The following is a 17298-nucleotide window of genomic DNA, read 5'->3' as shown; positions in this document are numbered from 1 at the left end:
AACTGAATTGAGTTCACAGGGCTTCTATGTTCCTTATTATAGAGCAAAGGATTGAGTCTCTGAGAGTTACTCTTCTGCCAGACCTCACAGGATCTTGAGGCATGAGGGCACTCCAATACTGATATCTATATGCCAGGGAAATGAGTGTTTCCAAGCGTGCAGCTAGATGGATGATTTCCAGTGATACTCTACCTCTGCTTTAGGGAAACTACAGCAAACTACTGTTTGGAACTTCAGTGAAATGCCTCTGGAAACATCCATAGTGCACGATGTCATTTTTTCTAAGGTAACAAAGCTGTTTCCAAAGGGAGTCCCTACATCTCTATGTCACTGTGGGCCACAGGACTGTCAGCTCAGGTTCCCAGAGTAGCATGGTTTCATTACCACAGACCTGCACACCGCTGAATCTAGGAATGAGAAAAAAGAATGGGAAGACCATCAGGATGGCCACTGAGACCCTTGCAGGAGGAAGGAACAGTGCTAGTAATGCTATGAAAGGCAGGTGTGCACGTCTGCTTTGAAGACACTGGTGGTGGAGATAGATAGTGTACCTTCTGGGAAGTTTTACTAAAGCCTAAGTAAAACCTTCTGGGATATAATATAAGCCTTTTATTTTTACGTAGAGATAGAGACAGCTTATCTCTATTTATGGTCATGGAGAACAGATTACCCCAAGAGGCTGCCAAAAGTGTTGCACCAAGCAAATGTTGCTGGGTTGCTTCAAATTCTGGAGCTCTGTTCATGCACCCACTGTACATCAAGACTCAGACACACTCCCATTTTCAAGGAAAGGATTTTTTAATGAAAAGTTGTTTGGTCAGGAAATCCCAAAGCAGCTTCCCTAGGCACAGATACAGTACAAAAATGAGAGAGTAATTGTTTTCTGCTGATGCCAAATACCAGCTTGCAACACACAAATTAACATGAAATACATTGAGTTCCACATTTGTATTTTGTAAGAGAAATGAAACAAAAGCAGTAGAAAGATAGGTAGATGTCTTAAGCTTAGTGATATACCCTTGATAAATAACCTCTTACCCCATGATCCCAAATACAAATTCCAAACAAAAAACATCTTTCAGCATACACTCAATACAATTTGCTCACAAATACAACAGCTTTCAGAGCTGATGTTGTGTTACTGTACACATTTATCTCAACTGTATGAAAATGTGCTTGGTACAGACGATTAGAAAATAAACATGTAACGATGAAGTTTACTCCAAGCTCATAGAGCATGAGGCTTTTAATTCAGTTATAGTATACTGTAGACAGATGGTGCTGGATATTTAAAGTATATTAAAGACACAGTTATCTATTTGATAAAGAAATAATTCAGAGCACAAGGCAAGAAGCTGAAATTGCTGACAGTCTGAACTCCTGCCAACTGTCCTGGCTTCACTAAGGCTGTGTGAATTTTAAACACAGGGAGTCCCAGGTGACAGCAGTGTCAATTGAAATTTCTGGCAGCTAGTTCAGTGCTTTTGAAACAATGCTGGCTTCCCATCACTAGCGGTCACTATGGGGAGAAGATAGGCGGTTTCTGGCTGCTTCTCCTGCCCTTTTTGTTGCCTTGGCTGTAGCACTGTAAATGAAACACCCGGCACAATGAGCAGCTTCCTTTCTTGCCAACCCACAAGGCAAACATCTCCAATGCACTAGTACTGAGAAAAAGGAAGAGTTTGTCAAAATGGGGAAATAAACTCATTTATATGTGTTTCCTAGATTCAGCATGTCAAGAAACGCAGTGGAGCTTGGCCCCGAGAGACTGGACAAAAAGGTATCCAAGAAATTGAAAGCTCAAATTGATGTGGGATTGCAACAGATGCTTTGCCTGGGAGAGATTTGGGGAATGGTGGGAAAGGGTCACACAGAACCTAAGCAAACGATATGGAAGGGTTAGCTGAGGAAAGATGGAGATTTGGAAGTCCTTCATGGCACACATCTGGTTTTCCAATGTGCACAGACTCTATTGGCATGAGCAGTAGCTCCACCCATGTACAGAGAGCAAAAATATTTGTCTTTGGAACTGTCTGGATAGAGGAGCCTAACTGTCTTCCAAGTTTGGTGTCTGGTGACGGGCAAGAGTTACCACATCACCAGCAGACCGCTAACAATTGATGAGGAAAAAATGGGAGGTTTTCATGCTTGTTCCAACGTCCTACTGCAACAGGGCTGGCTGAATGACACTGGGGGCCCTCAAAGACTGAGATGCAATAGCATGATACTAAATGAAATGGACCTCAAGAATCACTTCAATCGCAGCAGAATGTGTTTTTGCATAATCACATCAAAGTATTTAGCTTTGTTTTGTGACACTGACATTCATTTCAGTAATGTTCACGTGGTTTCAGATCCCATTCTTTGTTGGCTGTTTTCCTCTGCTAGAGCATGTCTATTCTTCTCTGTTGTGCTAGTTTACAGATTGCTTCACCAGCCTTACCGCTCAGATTTCTGTGCAGAACAAGCCAGCCATATCTCTTTCTGCACATGGGCACATCATGTTCAGTCATTCTGCCCCTCAGTACAGGAAAGACATTGAGGTTCCAGAGTATGTCCGGAGAAGGGCAAAGAAACTGGTGAAGGGGCTGGAGAACAAGTCTTATGAGGAGCATCTATGGGAACTGGGGTTGTTTAGCCTAGAGAAAAGAAGTCTGAGGGAAGACCTTATCACTATCTACAACCATCTGGAAGGAGATTGTAGAGAGGTGGGTGTTGGTCTCTTCTCCTGAACTATAGGCAATAGGACGAGGGGGAAGGACCTCAAGTTGTGCCAGGGAGGTACAGATTGGACATTAGGAAAAATTTCTCCACCAAATGGGTTATCGGGCACTGGCACAGGCTGCCCTGGGAGGTGGTTGAGTCACCATCCCTGGAGGTATTTAAATACGGGTAGATGAAGAGCTTAGAGATATGCTTTAGTAATGGACAGGTACAGTTGGACTCAATGATGTCAAAGGTCTTTTCCAACCAAGGAATTCTATGATTTCTTCCAAAAGGCCTCGCAGTAGATCCATTTCCTGAGTTCCTCTGAGATATTCCTTTCTTAGACTGTCTTATGATGAACTTGTTGGGGCTGGAACCCTCTAAGGGAAACACAAACTACTGTCCACTGGATACCAGTTTCTCCATACTACAAGAATCTTAATATAAGCCCCCCAAAACTGAAATATCCTGAAAAGTTCTAAGTTTACATACGTATTACTGGATCATTTGTAAGATCTGACTAGCACTTTCCAGTAATGAATAGTGATATGACAAATGTTGCAGTCACAACAGGAAGACTTGATTAGTGAATACAGAGAAGAATCCGTCATATGCAGAAGCCTGTAAAGATGCCTGCCAACAGGAAGGAGGAAGAAGATAAAGCAGACAGCAGCAGACAGATTGCATGGACAAAGAGAAACTGAACACAAGAAAAAGACAATATGACAGCAAAGGAATAAATTAACCCAGGGAAGAAGGCTCAAATCTCATCATCCAAGTCGTATAACCAGAAGACTGCAATTAATATATCAGATTCAGCTAAGGGAAAATTCAGTTTGCAAGCATAAATGATAGTACAGTGCTCTTGAAAGAGGGAAGTTTGATGATGGGAGGAAAACCTTGAGAACATAAAGCAGAGCACTGCCAGGAGCAGCCCCAAGAAGCTAGGCCAGAAAACTAGCATGTCTAGCATGGGTGCTGACTCCCAGCAGCTGCTCAGCTTTGTGCCAGAGAGGTTTCATGGCAGCGCCCTTGCGACTGCACTATCAGATGTGTGAGGACAGCCAAAATCAATCATGGTGACCTGGATTAAAATGTCATTGCAGTTTTAGTACAGGTCAATATAGTGCATAGTTATCATTTATCAACCAAGGTAAGTTGGTTTTGCAAAGACACCCATTCTTTTTTCCTTTAGTTTTAAGCAATTGCTTTATTCACCTTTCTACATTATCACTTGATATTTTTGTGTTTTGTTACTGTTGAATAGCCCATTCTATAACCAGAACAGTCTCACAAGGCATCCTAGCATAATTTTATAATTCTGTTCTCATTAATTTATCAAATAGTATGAAAGTGGTGACACAGAATTATAGATAACATTGTACTATCTACAGTTGGAAAAGTATTACAAAAGATATCGAAGTTTTCAGATGCGGGTTTACATAAAAACACTTTATGATCCAATTGCACAGCAAAACGCCATCTGCTTCAAAGAGCTAACATTTCACCTCATGAATCCAGCAGCTGGATTTCTTTCCTGTGTACATATATAGGAATAAACTTTTGTCTATATGATACTCAGGGAAAAAGAATGTGCTCTGAATGCTTACATTCAAATATTTTGCATGACTATTCACATCACAAGTGTTCATGCAGTCAGTTTAAACATTAGTGGGTTTAGCAAGAAAATAGATGGACCTGTATGAGGCTTAGGTACTAAAGCACAAATTATGAAAATTTTGAACAGAAGTCTAGTTGAATAAACCACACACAAAATCACTTCAATCATTAGTAATTTATGATTTGCTTTGCTAGGGTTAACTATGTTCTATTCAATTATGTAAAAAGTTGAACATAACCATCTCAAACTTCTTCTGCCACATTTTTTATTAAAATAATAATATCATTTTTATTAAACTTCAAACTGCATCTTATCCACAAAAAAAAAAAAGCAACCATGACTACATGTGCAAGTGCTGCAAAATCATGTGAGATGGGAAAGACGTCTAGGGAAAAGAGAACTGATGTCTGTAGCTGTACTCCTAACCAGCCTTGGCTAGGCAGTTGTGTAGGAAAGCCAAAACAAGTGTCAAAAGTCATGAACAATCAGGTGTGGTGAGACTGAAGGCCATAGAGGAAACAGCTGGGTGGCAATGACCTACTCTATTGAGATGTATAACCCAAATTTATCTTGGAATCCTTAGCACTTATAGATAGCAACAGGATACGTCACAGTGACTACATGTGTCAGTCTAAGAGCCTTCCAGACAGGATGAGAAGGTTGTTGACCTGCAGTGCAGCATATGTAAAATACCAAAGAAAGCAATGCTAAAGGCTGCAACCCAGCAGCCAAGGGCAAAAGTTAACCATATGAATAATTTGTATGTTCCATTGTCTTTTGAAGATATATATCCATCATTTCCCCTCAAAAATCAGTGCTGCTTTATATCCAATGATATAAGCATATAAGCAGTATGTTCTATAAGTAGATTTCATTCTCAGTCTGAAACTCAAACTAGGCATACATTACATTTTGATCTAAAGAACTTTTATCTGGTCATCATTATAATGAAACATTCTCAAGGTACAGCACTGTATACCACAGAGCCACGCAAGAATATCACATTGGATTCGTATATTTGCTAACCAAAGAAATCAACCAAAACTCTATTGGAAACTGCAATCACAAACAGTCAAGCTTTGATAAACACAATCTGTAACGCAGAACTTGCATCTAGTTAGCAAATCTAAACAGACATGAACCCTAACAACTCATTCAAATTTGTGCTTAGAACTACTACTTAGATAACCAGGACATACTGCTGAGGCTACCAGGCACTGAGAAACAGAGGCATGGATCTCCATCACTGATGGTGATAAATAGCATTCAATACTTTTAGGCTGATATTTTAAAGTTTACTAATAAGGAAAGCCTTAAAATAATTTTTTTTTCATAACCACTGACCTGATAGTCCAGACTCCTTGGGCAAAAAGATTTCATGATGTGCTTAAAAGGTGAATAAAAGAGCATCCTTCAAAAAACATGCCTGAAAGAACACTGGCAAAGGGCTGCCACTAATGGTTGGTAGGTAGTTTTCTGGAAGTTGGTTTCTTTCATTTTTTTTTTTCTTTAAAAAACCCAATATTTAAGATTACAAGTATTGCCAAACACTTGAAACATGAAATGGCAAATTTGGATCACAGTTTGGGTTCATCTAGCCTGTTACTTTGCTCACTACCACTTCAGCAGTGCTCACAAACAGATGTCTTGGAAGTATATGACTTCCACTAGGTCTCATGCTGATCATTAATGGTTCCCCAGTGCTTTAAACCTTAAAGACAAGATACATTATATCTTTCTTCACACTTTTTTAAAGAATCAAAACACATCATTCAGTAAGCAAAGTAACTGTATTCTTTTTTTTTCCTGAAAATAGTACTTGCAAATTTCATGCAATAGCCATTAAAGAGCAACATTAAAGAGGAAACATAAATAATATATTCTTTTAAAAATATATAAGCAAACAGGAATTGCATTGTGTTTGGAAGTTGTATTACTTTCTTCCTGTTGCATTCATGTCATAAAAAAGGCCTGTTCCTCACTGCTGGTAGAAAAGAGATGAACAGTGTGTTCTTTCTTTATATTTCTATGTAGCATGTCTGAGACCATTAACGCATCATCTTTGGAAGGCAAGGAGAGGTGATACAGAAAACTCCAAGGGAAAAATTAAGTGACATGACCAAAATCTCATGGGGAAATATGTGGCAGGGATTAAGGAGGAAACCAAGTGTTCAGAATTCCAACCCTATGCTTTAACCACAAAACCAACTTTCTTCACTAATACTGAATTAACCCAGTAACTGGAAACAAAGGAAAACCATTATGTGTATCTTGCCACCTTAACAACTCAAGTGTCCTCAAACTACATATGAGGCAACTACAAATATATGTTTAATCCCAGTGTGGTAATCAGTTCCACAGACCAAAAGCACTAGAAAAGCAAGGGAAAGTAACCTCACATAACACCACTTGCTGTAGCTGTTAAACCACACATGCAGCTGTAATTTACTGATTGAAAGACATACAGGAATATGTACTACGGACAAGATGGGACTCAATACTTATGTTCAAAGCATGAAAAATGTTTTCAGCTACAGCATAAAGACTAGTAGAAAATTTAGTTTTTTTAACAGTCAATCAAGACTCAGAAAGGGTTCCCCTGTAAAAGAAAAAATCCTAAGAAGTCTAAAAAGCGTAGCATCCTACTTCAGACAAACATTTTTTTTTTTTTTTAAATCAGAATAAATCAGAGCCAGACAGGGGCTAGGAAGAAGTTATATTGCAGAAGGGGAAAAAACAGGTACTTAACTGAGAAGCTGTTTTTCTGGTTCAGCAGCTACAGAGCAAGAATAGCCAGATTATTTGAAAAGTGAAAAGAAAATCAATTACTTGTTTTTATTTTAAAAGAACCTCCCTGTGGGAATAGGTGTGGGCGTGAGAGCCCTTTTTAAAGTTCATAATATAACATGAAGCAGCCAATATATTACTTTTTTAAAGTGCTGTCATGTCATTGCTCTGCTTACCGGGTGCCAGAGCGATTTTTCTCTACTTGTAATTCTACTGATCCTTATCAAAATGCGTCTGTGAAGCATTTAACACTAATATTTTTTTAAAAAAAAAGAATATTTTTTCAAACAGCAACACTAAGCAAAGCAAATTCCAAGGCTGCTATGCAAGTTCACTGATGACAGCAAAAGCCCATTTACCCAGCTACACCCAAGTTTTGCATGCAGTAGGCTTTTATCAGATCTCTGCTTGAAAAAAAAATCAACATTTTCAGAGAACTGAGACCACAGGTAAAGTTTACAACTAACCTTGCTATCTTCGATCTCCTGGGTTTTTCCTTGAAGTGCTCTCCTCTCTCCAAAATCACAGGTTGACTTTAATGTAAGCTGACAAGAAAGCATCGAGCTCTCTGCCCCAGTAAGCTCCAAAGACTTTGGTGAGTACTGTTGCGAGCCAGAGGGGCCAAGGTTTGGTATCGGGAGGGCAGTGTGAACAGGCTTTGACCCTACGGCTGGCTGCCTTAGCTTGGAGGCAACCCCAAGTACAGGCATGGCTTCTATAAAAGTATCTTCTTTCTGCCAAAGAAAATGCTCCTGACCTCAGTCTGGTAGACTCCAGCTTCAGCAATTCCAGAACAAATACTTTAAACAAAAGTAGCAGTCATCTTTTTCAAAAACTTCTTAAAACAATAATATTACGAGTTTCAGAAGGAAGCAAAACTTTTCCTTCATCTCTCCCCTTCTCCCTCGCAGCCACTCACACGCGCTGCTCAGTGAGTCAGTGACTCTGTAAGACTAAACACTCCTCTGGGGCGTGAACTTTTCTAGAAGGTAACTGCCACAGAGCTGCCTGTCTGGGATTAAAGAACTCATAAATTCACTTTCTCTTCTTCCTACAGCATTCCAGGTCTGTGCGTTAAGTGAATGAAGGACAGGAGAGAAAGAAGACGTGAAACCTCCCCGTACTCCAACTGTCAAAACAGCTCTGAGACCACAACACTGGAAGCAGAGACCTCTTCCTGCCTACATAAATAACCAGCCCACATCTTAAAAAAAAACAAACCGCTTTTTTTTTCTGATTTAAAAAAAAGGACCTGAGTAGTGGCCAAAGAAAACAGCTGTTGGAAGAGTTTTGATCCCGGAAATAATCTCAGCAATGAAGCTGTTTGTCTGATTCCTGGCTATTTTTCACTGCTGACAACCGTGAGCTACGGTGTTTCATTCCCTGTTCCTCCCATGAAATCAGGTTAAAATCGTGCAAGAGCGTGGCTAGGAACAGACGCTGAATCACAGTGTGGGTAACGTCTGTCTGTGCTATGAAAAATCCATACAACAGCACAGAGCAGGATATAGGAAAATCACGAGCATTGTTAGAAGATTTACTCAATACAGCTTTTCAGAGTTCTGGGTTTTTTTCTTTCTTTCTTTCTTGGTGGCGGTGCTAAAATCATCTATTCAATGTTAACACTTCCCTTTCTAAAAACATCTAAAGCTCCGTGAAGTCCATGTCCAACGCATCATTTCTGCTTGTTGGTCATAGAAATATTCTTTAAGCAGCATAAATGCTTACTTAAAAGGACAATTGTAGAAATCCTTCGAGAGCCTATAGCAGGGTAATCCTTTTTAAACTTTGATATAAGAAAAAAAATGTGCAAAACTGCCACACCATTAAACTCCTATAGGATTTTATCACCCAGCATTATGGTTCAAAAATACTCCATATGTTTTCCTTGTTATCTTTCCCAAAATAAAACACAGAGTGATAGGATGACCTGAATCCTATTCTTCCACTAATGTTTACAGGGTATTAACTATGCCTTCCCTGAATAGTATGTGCTATCAAGACTGTAGATGTAAACCTAAGAGAAAATAAGTGGACTTGCTAGTTCTGAAATTAAAGAAGGTAAGAGTTAGAAAAAAACATTGAAAAGAAAACAGTAAATGAGAAGCAGACTAAAAGGATCCTCTTAAAACACTCTTTGAAATTATTTTGCCGAGTAAAACTGTAATACACAGTATTTTCATCTATGTTTCATTTACAATGATCACTGACATAATGATTACTAACACAGTAGTTTAGAAATTCAACTGTCTATATTGACTTATAAACAATCCCATCGTTGTTTGTAATTTGGAGGAGTGAATCTGACCTGGTTTTGGATTCTGCTGAGTTTTGAAGTGTGTATACAGAGGATTAGCAAACTAATTCCAGCATCCTTTGCTCATCTTCTCTTTTGCTTTGTGATCATTAACAGCAGCCACAATGGGCTTTATACAAGTCTACACAAAGGTAACTGCTCTGCATTTTAGCCAAGTTCAGCCACAGGATCCACCACTCTTGTCCAAAAGGCGGAATATTCTTGTTTGGTGTGACACTTGAGGTATTGTGCCAAGCAAAGAGGAAGAAAGCTCCATGTGCGGTCTGCATTTGTTCTCCAGCATCATAAAGTACTGTGGCTGTGTAAGGAATTTAGGTTTCTTAGGCACAACTGTTAACTGTTTTTGCTTTAGAAAGAGCACATATGCAAAGGCTGAAGTGCACCACAGGAAAAGAGGGATTTATCTCTTGCAAGGTCCGAGGAGATGAAAAATACTCATGAGGACTGTTAACCAATGATCAAGACAAAGAATAAACTAGAGTCATGAGACAGATACTTTCTTAAAAAGTACTTTGCTAAAAAGATGTAATTGAATCTTATTGCTTCTCAGGGTTATAATTTTACAAAGTAATGCATTCTGGTAATCTTGCTGTTCTTCTTGTGAATACGCATGATGAGGTCATGATACCCACAGTCTCTTTTGCAACCTATTTTCCCAACACAGAAACCCTAAAAGTAATAAGTAAGAAAGCTTAGTAAGAGAGATTCTTCTGTAATATATAACCAACAGGGTTTGGAAACAATGATGTGAAGTTGGTGTTAATCTTTCAAAATAATTGTTAATTACATTATGAATTTTAAGCTATTACAAGCTCAGGGCCATCAACTTCAGGGCTCCATTTAACTTAAATTTTTACAATGATAAAACCCAGAAGTGCTTTTGGACTGCTGCAGATACAAAGAAGAATCTACAAGATTATTATCAGACAATGGAAAAGTTAATGGAGGAAAACAATAATAATACTCCATAGACAATAAGGAGGTTACAAGCCTGGTTTCAAGTCTAGTCTTCCTCTTTTTGTTTTCTTTCATTCTAATTCTAAGCAAAAGATAAATAAACAAACATCTGCTATCCTTAGAAATCACTCAGCTACATTTTTCACTTGAAAAGCTTTTGTGTAACCTCATGATGAATGTGGGTTTTATGAAGGATATCAGGGGAAAAGAATATTTAACAGCTAAGCTTCAGTAGTGTTTTCCATGCAAACAGGAAAGCACAGGATAAAACACATGTGGACAACATGCACAAACTGGCACCAGACGCAGGTGGTGCTCGTGGAATTGGACAGGCAGGTGATGGTACCACAGGCAGAAGGTGTCTGGGCCCACAAGGATTCTGTAAAAGGAGGAACAGAGAATAACTGTGGGGAAAGGGCAAAGCTGGAAGCTGCAAAGAGGAGTGCCTTGTTAGGCATTGCACTGGCAATGCGAGTTTGGTGGGAATGCCTGTGGTAGCTTTGGGTGGGGAGATAAGCAACCATCAAGCAGGGCTGCCAGCGAGAATCCAAAGAAGGAGTAAGGATAATGTAGATATGTGTGACTAGTGTACAAACAGAAAGATGGCATCTCTGTGAGGTACCAGGTGCTGAGTAGTTGCAGTCAGTGGCTATAACACAGAGTCACACGTAATCAAAGACAAAAGACTGCCTGGCATGAGTGACAAAAGTATTGCTGACCGCATAGAGAAAGTAGTGGGTAAAAAGATAGGGCTGATGCAAACAAGGGACACATAACTTCACTTGGCTACATGAAGCTGATTGAGACATTTCTAGAAAGGGATTGCAAAGAAACAGGTCAGGCTAAACATGTACAGAGAGAGGACCCGTAGGTTTCTAATTTACCTGCTTAGACACTTATCAGCTTAGACATCCTCAAGCCAGGCAGTTAGGGGACAGCATCTGGATTCAGGATGCAGAAGGATGAATATAGATCATGACTGAAGCTCTGACACAAAGAAGTGATGAAGTTGTGCAGGAAAGGTGAAAGAATTATGAGGGAGCTAGAAGACAGCTGAGATGTGGAAAAAAACAGAGGGCAACATTTCAAGTAGGATGTTAGATAAGGAAAGAGAGACCAAGAAATGGGTAAAGACATCAAAGGTGAAAACACAGTTCTTAGTAGTCTTGTCAAGAGTAGTGGCAGTTCCAGTGAAATGTTGAAGGCAAGGCCACTTCTTTATCTAATAACAATTAAAACTGATGACAATCTGGCTATAAAGCGCAGCTCTGAAAGCGTCAAGCAATCAGTGTTTTCACAGAAACTGTGAGTTATGGGTTGATCTGTACCTCAAATTAAGACAGTATGTATGCATTCAGTTTAATAATCCCTACATCTCAGAAAAAGCTGTAATATTTATTTCATATAACAAGAGTAAATGCACCTGAAATCCAAGCCACTTCATATATATCTGTCAGTTGTCATATTAAAGTGAACTTTTGTTCTCAAGACTTAACGGAGTCAGAGCACAACACCCCAGCATTAATGTGCTTTTCTTCATTGCTTCTGATACAAGAACGAGTCTCATGAAGGCTGCTTCCCTTCTGTCCCCTCCCCAGCCCTCAGAAAAACAGCTCACATGAACTGAACAGACAGCTGGCACTGTCTCCCAGACCACAGGAAATATCAAAAGAGGGGACACCTGCCTCAAAAGTGGAGCCAAGAGATTTGTTTGCTCCTTCTGGTCTATGATCTTCGACAAGGAAGCTGTTGCCTGTGTCCAGGGTCAAACAGGAAACGTCAGGGGTTCCAGAGACTGCAGAGGTCTGTTCTGAGATATTTCCCTACTTCATCCCACTGGTGTAACAGCTGTGTGTATAGGTTACGTGAGCCAGGCCAACTTCTGAAAGAGCCTGAATGCATCAATACAATCACAAGTTTTTCTGACCACTGATTTCAGGTAGGCAGAAAGCTTTCCTCTGCTGGGGACAGAGAACTCTTGAAAAAACAACGAACAATACTAAAATATTAAGGCACCTGAAATGGCTTCTGCAACTTTTTATTTTTTTTTAACAAAAGAACAGGTAAGCTAAGTTTAAACTTTTATAATACATCAATGCTGACCTACAGTAAGAAGTTCTCTGCCTCTGTATGGTAGAACAAAGTATGTTCTATGTGTCAGATAATGATGAGACAAAGTATTCAGCTCTGACTCATGTCCGCAGCGTAATTCTACCAACATTGGTTTTGTTATTACAAAAAGTCAGGTGAATCCATTAGTCTCAAGGTAAGATATGTAACAACTATTTAGTCCTGTCTGCAAGTACATAATGCTACTGAGTAAGCAGCTATTGTTTTTCTTAACAGTTTGGAACTCCCAAAGATATATAAGCCAAAGCCCAGTTACAATCACAGAAAAAGGTGCATCCGGCTTCCTAAAGGAAATCTTTCTGCTTCAGCAGAATGTTTGGGGAAGTTTTTCAAAGAGGACTACTTTTAAATAAAAATATTGTTTTATCCTCTGAACAATTTTGGCCCTTCAAAGCTCAGCTAGGAGTTTATGGGTTTGAATTAATTAACTGCTAGAAGTGATCAGATCTTTTACAGTTTTTATACATGCTGTACGTTTGCAACATCTTTCATCAGATGTTTTCAAACTTTTATGCATAATTTAGTACCATGTCTCCTTGTGAAATATGGAAGATCTATTAAAATAGAGTCAAGCAGAACCATGAAGCTAAATGACCTTCCCAAGTCTATGTGGGGCCTCAGTACTCTTTGGTTTATACGTCCGTATGGGTTAAAAAATTATTTCTCTTTGTTACACACTGTATTTAATCATGAAGTATTTGGCTTAAAGGAATTAACCTTAAATACTATAGGATTGGGAAATGTAAACAAAAATTTTGTAAGGATAAGAAAGGACTAATGGTAACTATGTAAGTATTTATATAGTGACCTCCTGACTAGACCATGCAGCCAGCTGGTAAAGCTTAATGAAAGCGTCAGCTTTCCTCTTTGGGAGGTGGAAGAGGAAAAGAAAAAAAAAAAGTGGATAATCCATTTGTTCCTCTGTAATTAAACGAACCAAACAACAAATGCTGAAGACTCTCAAAGCTGCTGTAAATTTCAGCTAACAAGGAAAACCCCTCAGTTATTTCAGTCTGTATAAAACATTATGAAAGATTATAGACATCCTAAGAATTCTTTTTCCTTTCCTCCTTGTTTCCTCAGTTTCTCGTTTACAAACCCTCTCCAGGGCTCAGTGTTCCATGGGAGGCACACAAGCTTCTCCAGCACCCTTCTGGCCACTGGTAGGTACCTCCTCCCTCTTGCAGTTCTGCACTATTCCCCATCTGGATTTATCTGAAAGGATTTCTGGCTTTGTATCACCTTTGGTGGGCTGTGTTGAGTTACTGATTTCAGCTCTTGCACGTCCTCTATCCTTCTGTCTTAGAATACATTACAGGCACATGACTTCAGTGCTGCATTGCTAGGGGAGCATTTCCTTCACTTCTCAGGACTTTCAAGAGTGTTCCAGCTTTCTCTAGAGTTACTGGAGAAATGTCTAAGGTAGACAACACAAAACCAGACATTTCTAGAATGCATGATTAAGTTTTTAAGCGATAACATTACTTTCAGTGGAATTGGTAAGGAACAGAATCCCTGTGCTGTTCTTGTTAACATTATTAAAGTTAATAATGAAAATGGCTTTGCTCTGTTTGAAATTCTGGCCAAGGTTTAAATTATCTTTTCTCACCTTCAAAAAATGGTCATCATAAATTCTGTGCTCTCAACACAATTTCCCCTAGCACAAAATTCTCCCAATGCACATACAACATTAAACCCTGATGGAATATTTTAGAATGCTAAGGAGATGTCTGTAAGTCTTAATTAGATGAGAAGGAAACTGGCAATGTTTGTGGGTTAATCAAAGCTGTTCTGACTCTTTAATACTAAGTGTGAACTGCTCAGAACGTTAATCTAAAATGTCTTTAGCAAATAAACTTAGTGTGAAATTTTCTAACAAACTGTATAAAATAACCCATTAAGATAAAGAAATTGAAACTGAAAAGAATCTGCTGATCATCTGCCAACAGGTAGCTGGCAGAGTGGAAAATCTATGCCTTCATTTGCTGGAAAGGGAAACTTTACTCTTAGGAGCACTGGATCTGATAGAAAGTTTCAAAATCCTAGCCATGCTGGCAGTTACTTCGGGACTGAAGTGAAAAAGTGCTCCATAAGGTTCCCATTGGTCTATTAAAAAAAATAAAAAAAAAAAAAACACTTTAAAAAAAGCTTAGAAACATCTGCTACAGTCATGAGCAGACTCTTGGCCAAGTGCGGCAACAACAGTAAGAGACTTTGAAGTCAATCAGCTCTGCTATCACCAGCAGATACCCCTGTAGTCAATGGAAATTACTGCATAGAGAGTTTGGGAGATACGAAGAAAACTTGCTCTGTCAAAAGTGAATACAGAGAGCAGTGAAGAAAGGAACACACTTTTTAATAATAATGAAAATGCTTAGGAGTGAAAGGTTAGGAATAGGTGTTTAAAAAAAACAGAAGACTACATTAATACTTAAAGAATATTTCATGAAAACAAAGATGGATAGCTTTTCAGGGACTAGCTTTGATATTTGACCTTAAACAAGTGTGAGCTGCAATGCAGCTGGAGGATAAATTTCAACTCACAATCTACTGTCTGCTTCCTTCTTGCCGGGAGACTGTAGTCATTCAATGCTGGCTTGCATCACCCACAATTTACAATACCTGCTGTGCTAGCTATACCACCTCTACACATCTGCTTCCCTGTACCTTGGTCTAGAGTACAACTATTGCTGAATACTGCCTGTAATTCCTCACTGCTTATCAGTATAGGTGAATGATCCAAGCTATGGTTTTGATTTCCTATTGCTCATTGCAGACAGTCACCGTAACTAATTTTGTTATCAAGTAAGCCTTCCTACAATACCTACATTGTTGTCATTTTCTTTAGCCACATGAATATTTCATATTTATCCTACATTTCCTGTGACTTGCACTAATTCAGGAGATACTGACAGGCATAATTTCCTATGGCACTCTTAACATCTCAGCATAAAGTATGGACAAACATTGTAGTTGTGGTGAAGTCTTACAGGATCAGCATTACATCACCTTCCCTGCCACAAGTCCCATTGGAATTCCTCACGTTTACCTTATTCTGATGCTGGATAGGTGTACTGAGTATGTGTCCCATGGCAGTGTTAGATCTATGGTTGAACTCAATGATCTCAATGATCTTTTCCAACCTGAATAATTCTATGTTTATATGTGACCCATCTCTGTACACTTTCCTTACACATCTTTTACTGCCAATGGTCAGAAACAGGATACTGAGGGAGGGATCCTTGCTCTGACCATTTTGGATGTCAAATTCTTAGGTGAAGAACAGATATTGCAAAGTACCTTGAAAAGACACTAGGATTTTTGTTTTGTTTTGATAAGCAGACATGCTTTTTATGCCCATGTCTCTGTGCTATTTTCCTGCTCTGATTGGAGTGATGATAAAGCTTTTTTTAGCAGCACTTCTTCACCAGGGCTTATCACCACACTTGCTGTGGCTTCCTGCCCCTTGACTTGTGCTTGGCTGGCTTGGACCTCTAGCAGAGATGGTTACTCATCGCTACCTGCAAAATATTGATAGGCTTTGTGTGTCAAAGAATGAAAAACCTTGACCATGTATGATTTAGCTGTACGTGGGTGTACTCTTTCAAATCAAAATTGGTCATAGAATCGTAGAATCACTAGTTTGGAAGGGACCCACTGGGTCATCAAGTCCAACCATTCTCAGCACTCCCTAAACCATGCCCCTCAGCATCTCGTCCACCTGTCCCTTAAACACCTCCAGGGAAGGTGACTCAACCACCTCCATGGGCAGCCTGTTCCAGTGCCCAATGACCCTTTCCACGAATATTTTTTTCCTGATGTCCAGCCTGAACCTCCTCTGGTGGAGCTTGAGGCTGTTCCCCCTTGTCCTGTCCCCTGTTACTTGGGAGAAAAGGCCAGCTCCCTCCTCTCCATAACCTCCTTTCAGGTAGTTGTAGAGAGCAATAAGGTCTCCCCCCTCAGCCTCCTCTTCTCCAGGTCAAACAACCCCAGCTCTCTCAGCTGCTCCTTGTAAGACTTGTTCTCCAGCCCCCTCACCAGCTTTGTTGCTCTTCTCTGGACACACTCCAGAGCCTCAACATCCTTCTTGTGGTGAGAGGCCCAGAACTGAACACAGTACTCAAGGTGCAGTCTCACCAGTGCTGAGTACAGAGGGAGAATAACCTCCTTGGACCTGCTGATCATGCCGTTTCTGATACAAGCCAAGATGCCATTGGCCTTCTTGGCCACCTGGGCAAACTGCTGGCTCATGTTCAGTCAGCTGTCAACCAACAGCCCAGGTCCTTCTCCTCCAGGCAGCTTTCTAGCCAGACTTCTCCTACTCTGTAGCACTGCATAGGGTTGTTATGCCCAAAGTGCAGGACCTGGCATTTGGCCTCGTTAAATCTCATGCCATTGGTCTCAGCCCAGCAGTTCAGAGCCTCCCTACCCTCAACCAGATCCACACTTCCACCCAGCTTAGTGTCATCCACAAACTTGCTAAGGGTGCACTCAATGCCTTCATCCAGGTCATTGATAAAGACATTGAACGGGGCTGGACCCAGTACCGAGCCCTGAGGAACCCCACTTGTAACTGGTTTCCAGCTGGAGTTAACTCCATTGACCACCACTCTCTGGGCCTGGCCATCAAACCAGTTTTCAACCCAGGAGAGTGTGTGCCTGTCCAGGCCAGAGGCTGACAGTTTCTGAAGCAGAATGCTGTGAGAAACTGTGTCAAAGGCTTTACTGAAGTCCAAGAAGACTACATCCACAGCCTTCCCCTCATCCAGTAGTTGAGTCA

The 17298-nt window shown here is 40.0% G+C and overlaps 1 protein-coding gene across 11 annotated transcripts in view; it reads right to left on the bottom strand.

Moving 5' to 3' along the window:
• NAV3 (neuron navigator 3) overlaps positions 1-17298 on the bottom strand; it is a 553670-nt gene that overhangs the window by 262827 nt on the left and 273545 nt on the right. For 2 of the 11 annotated variants that reach the window (XM_054072731.1, XM_054072757.1), the window contains exon 1: positions 7582-8031. The exons of 5 other annotated variants lie outside the window; for them this stretch is intronic. In XM_054072731.1, the coding sequence (XP_053928706.1) occupies positions 7582-7824 (243 nt within the window). In that variant the 5' untranslated portion in view covers positions 7825-8031. Of the gene's footprint in view, positions 1-7581; positions 8032-17298 lie in introns of those variants that run through there. 4 more of the 11 variants (XM_054072750.1, XM_054072739.1, XM_054072815.1 and 1 more) reach the window with 2 other exon arrangements.

This window comes from Cuculus canorus, chromosome 1 (assembly GCF_017976375.1).
Source record: "Cuculus canorus isolate bCucCan1 chromosome 1, bCucCan1.pri, whole genome shotgun sequence".
NCBI lineage: Eukaryota > Metazoa > Chordata > Aves > Cuculiformes > Cuculidae > Cuculus > Cuculus canorus.
The sequence above is the reverse complement of the archived record's forward strand: the minus strand, read 5'-3'. Positions and strand labels throughout refer to the sequence as shown.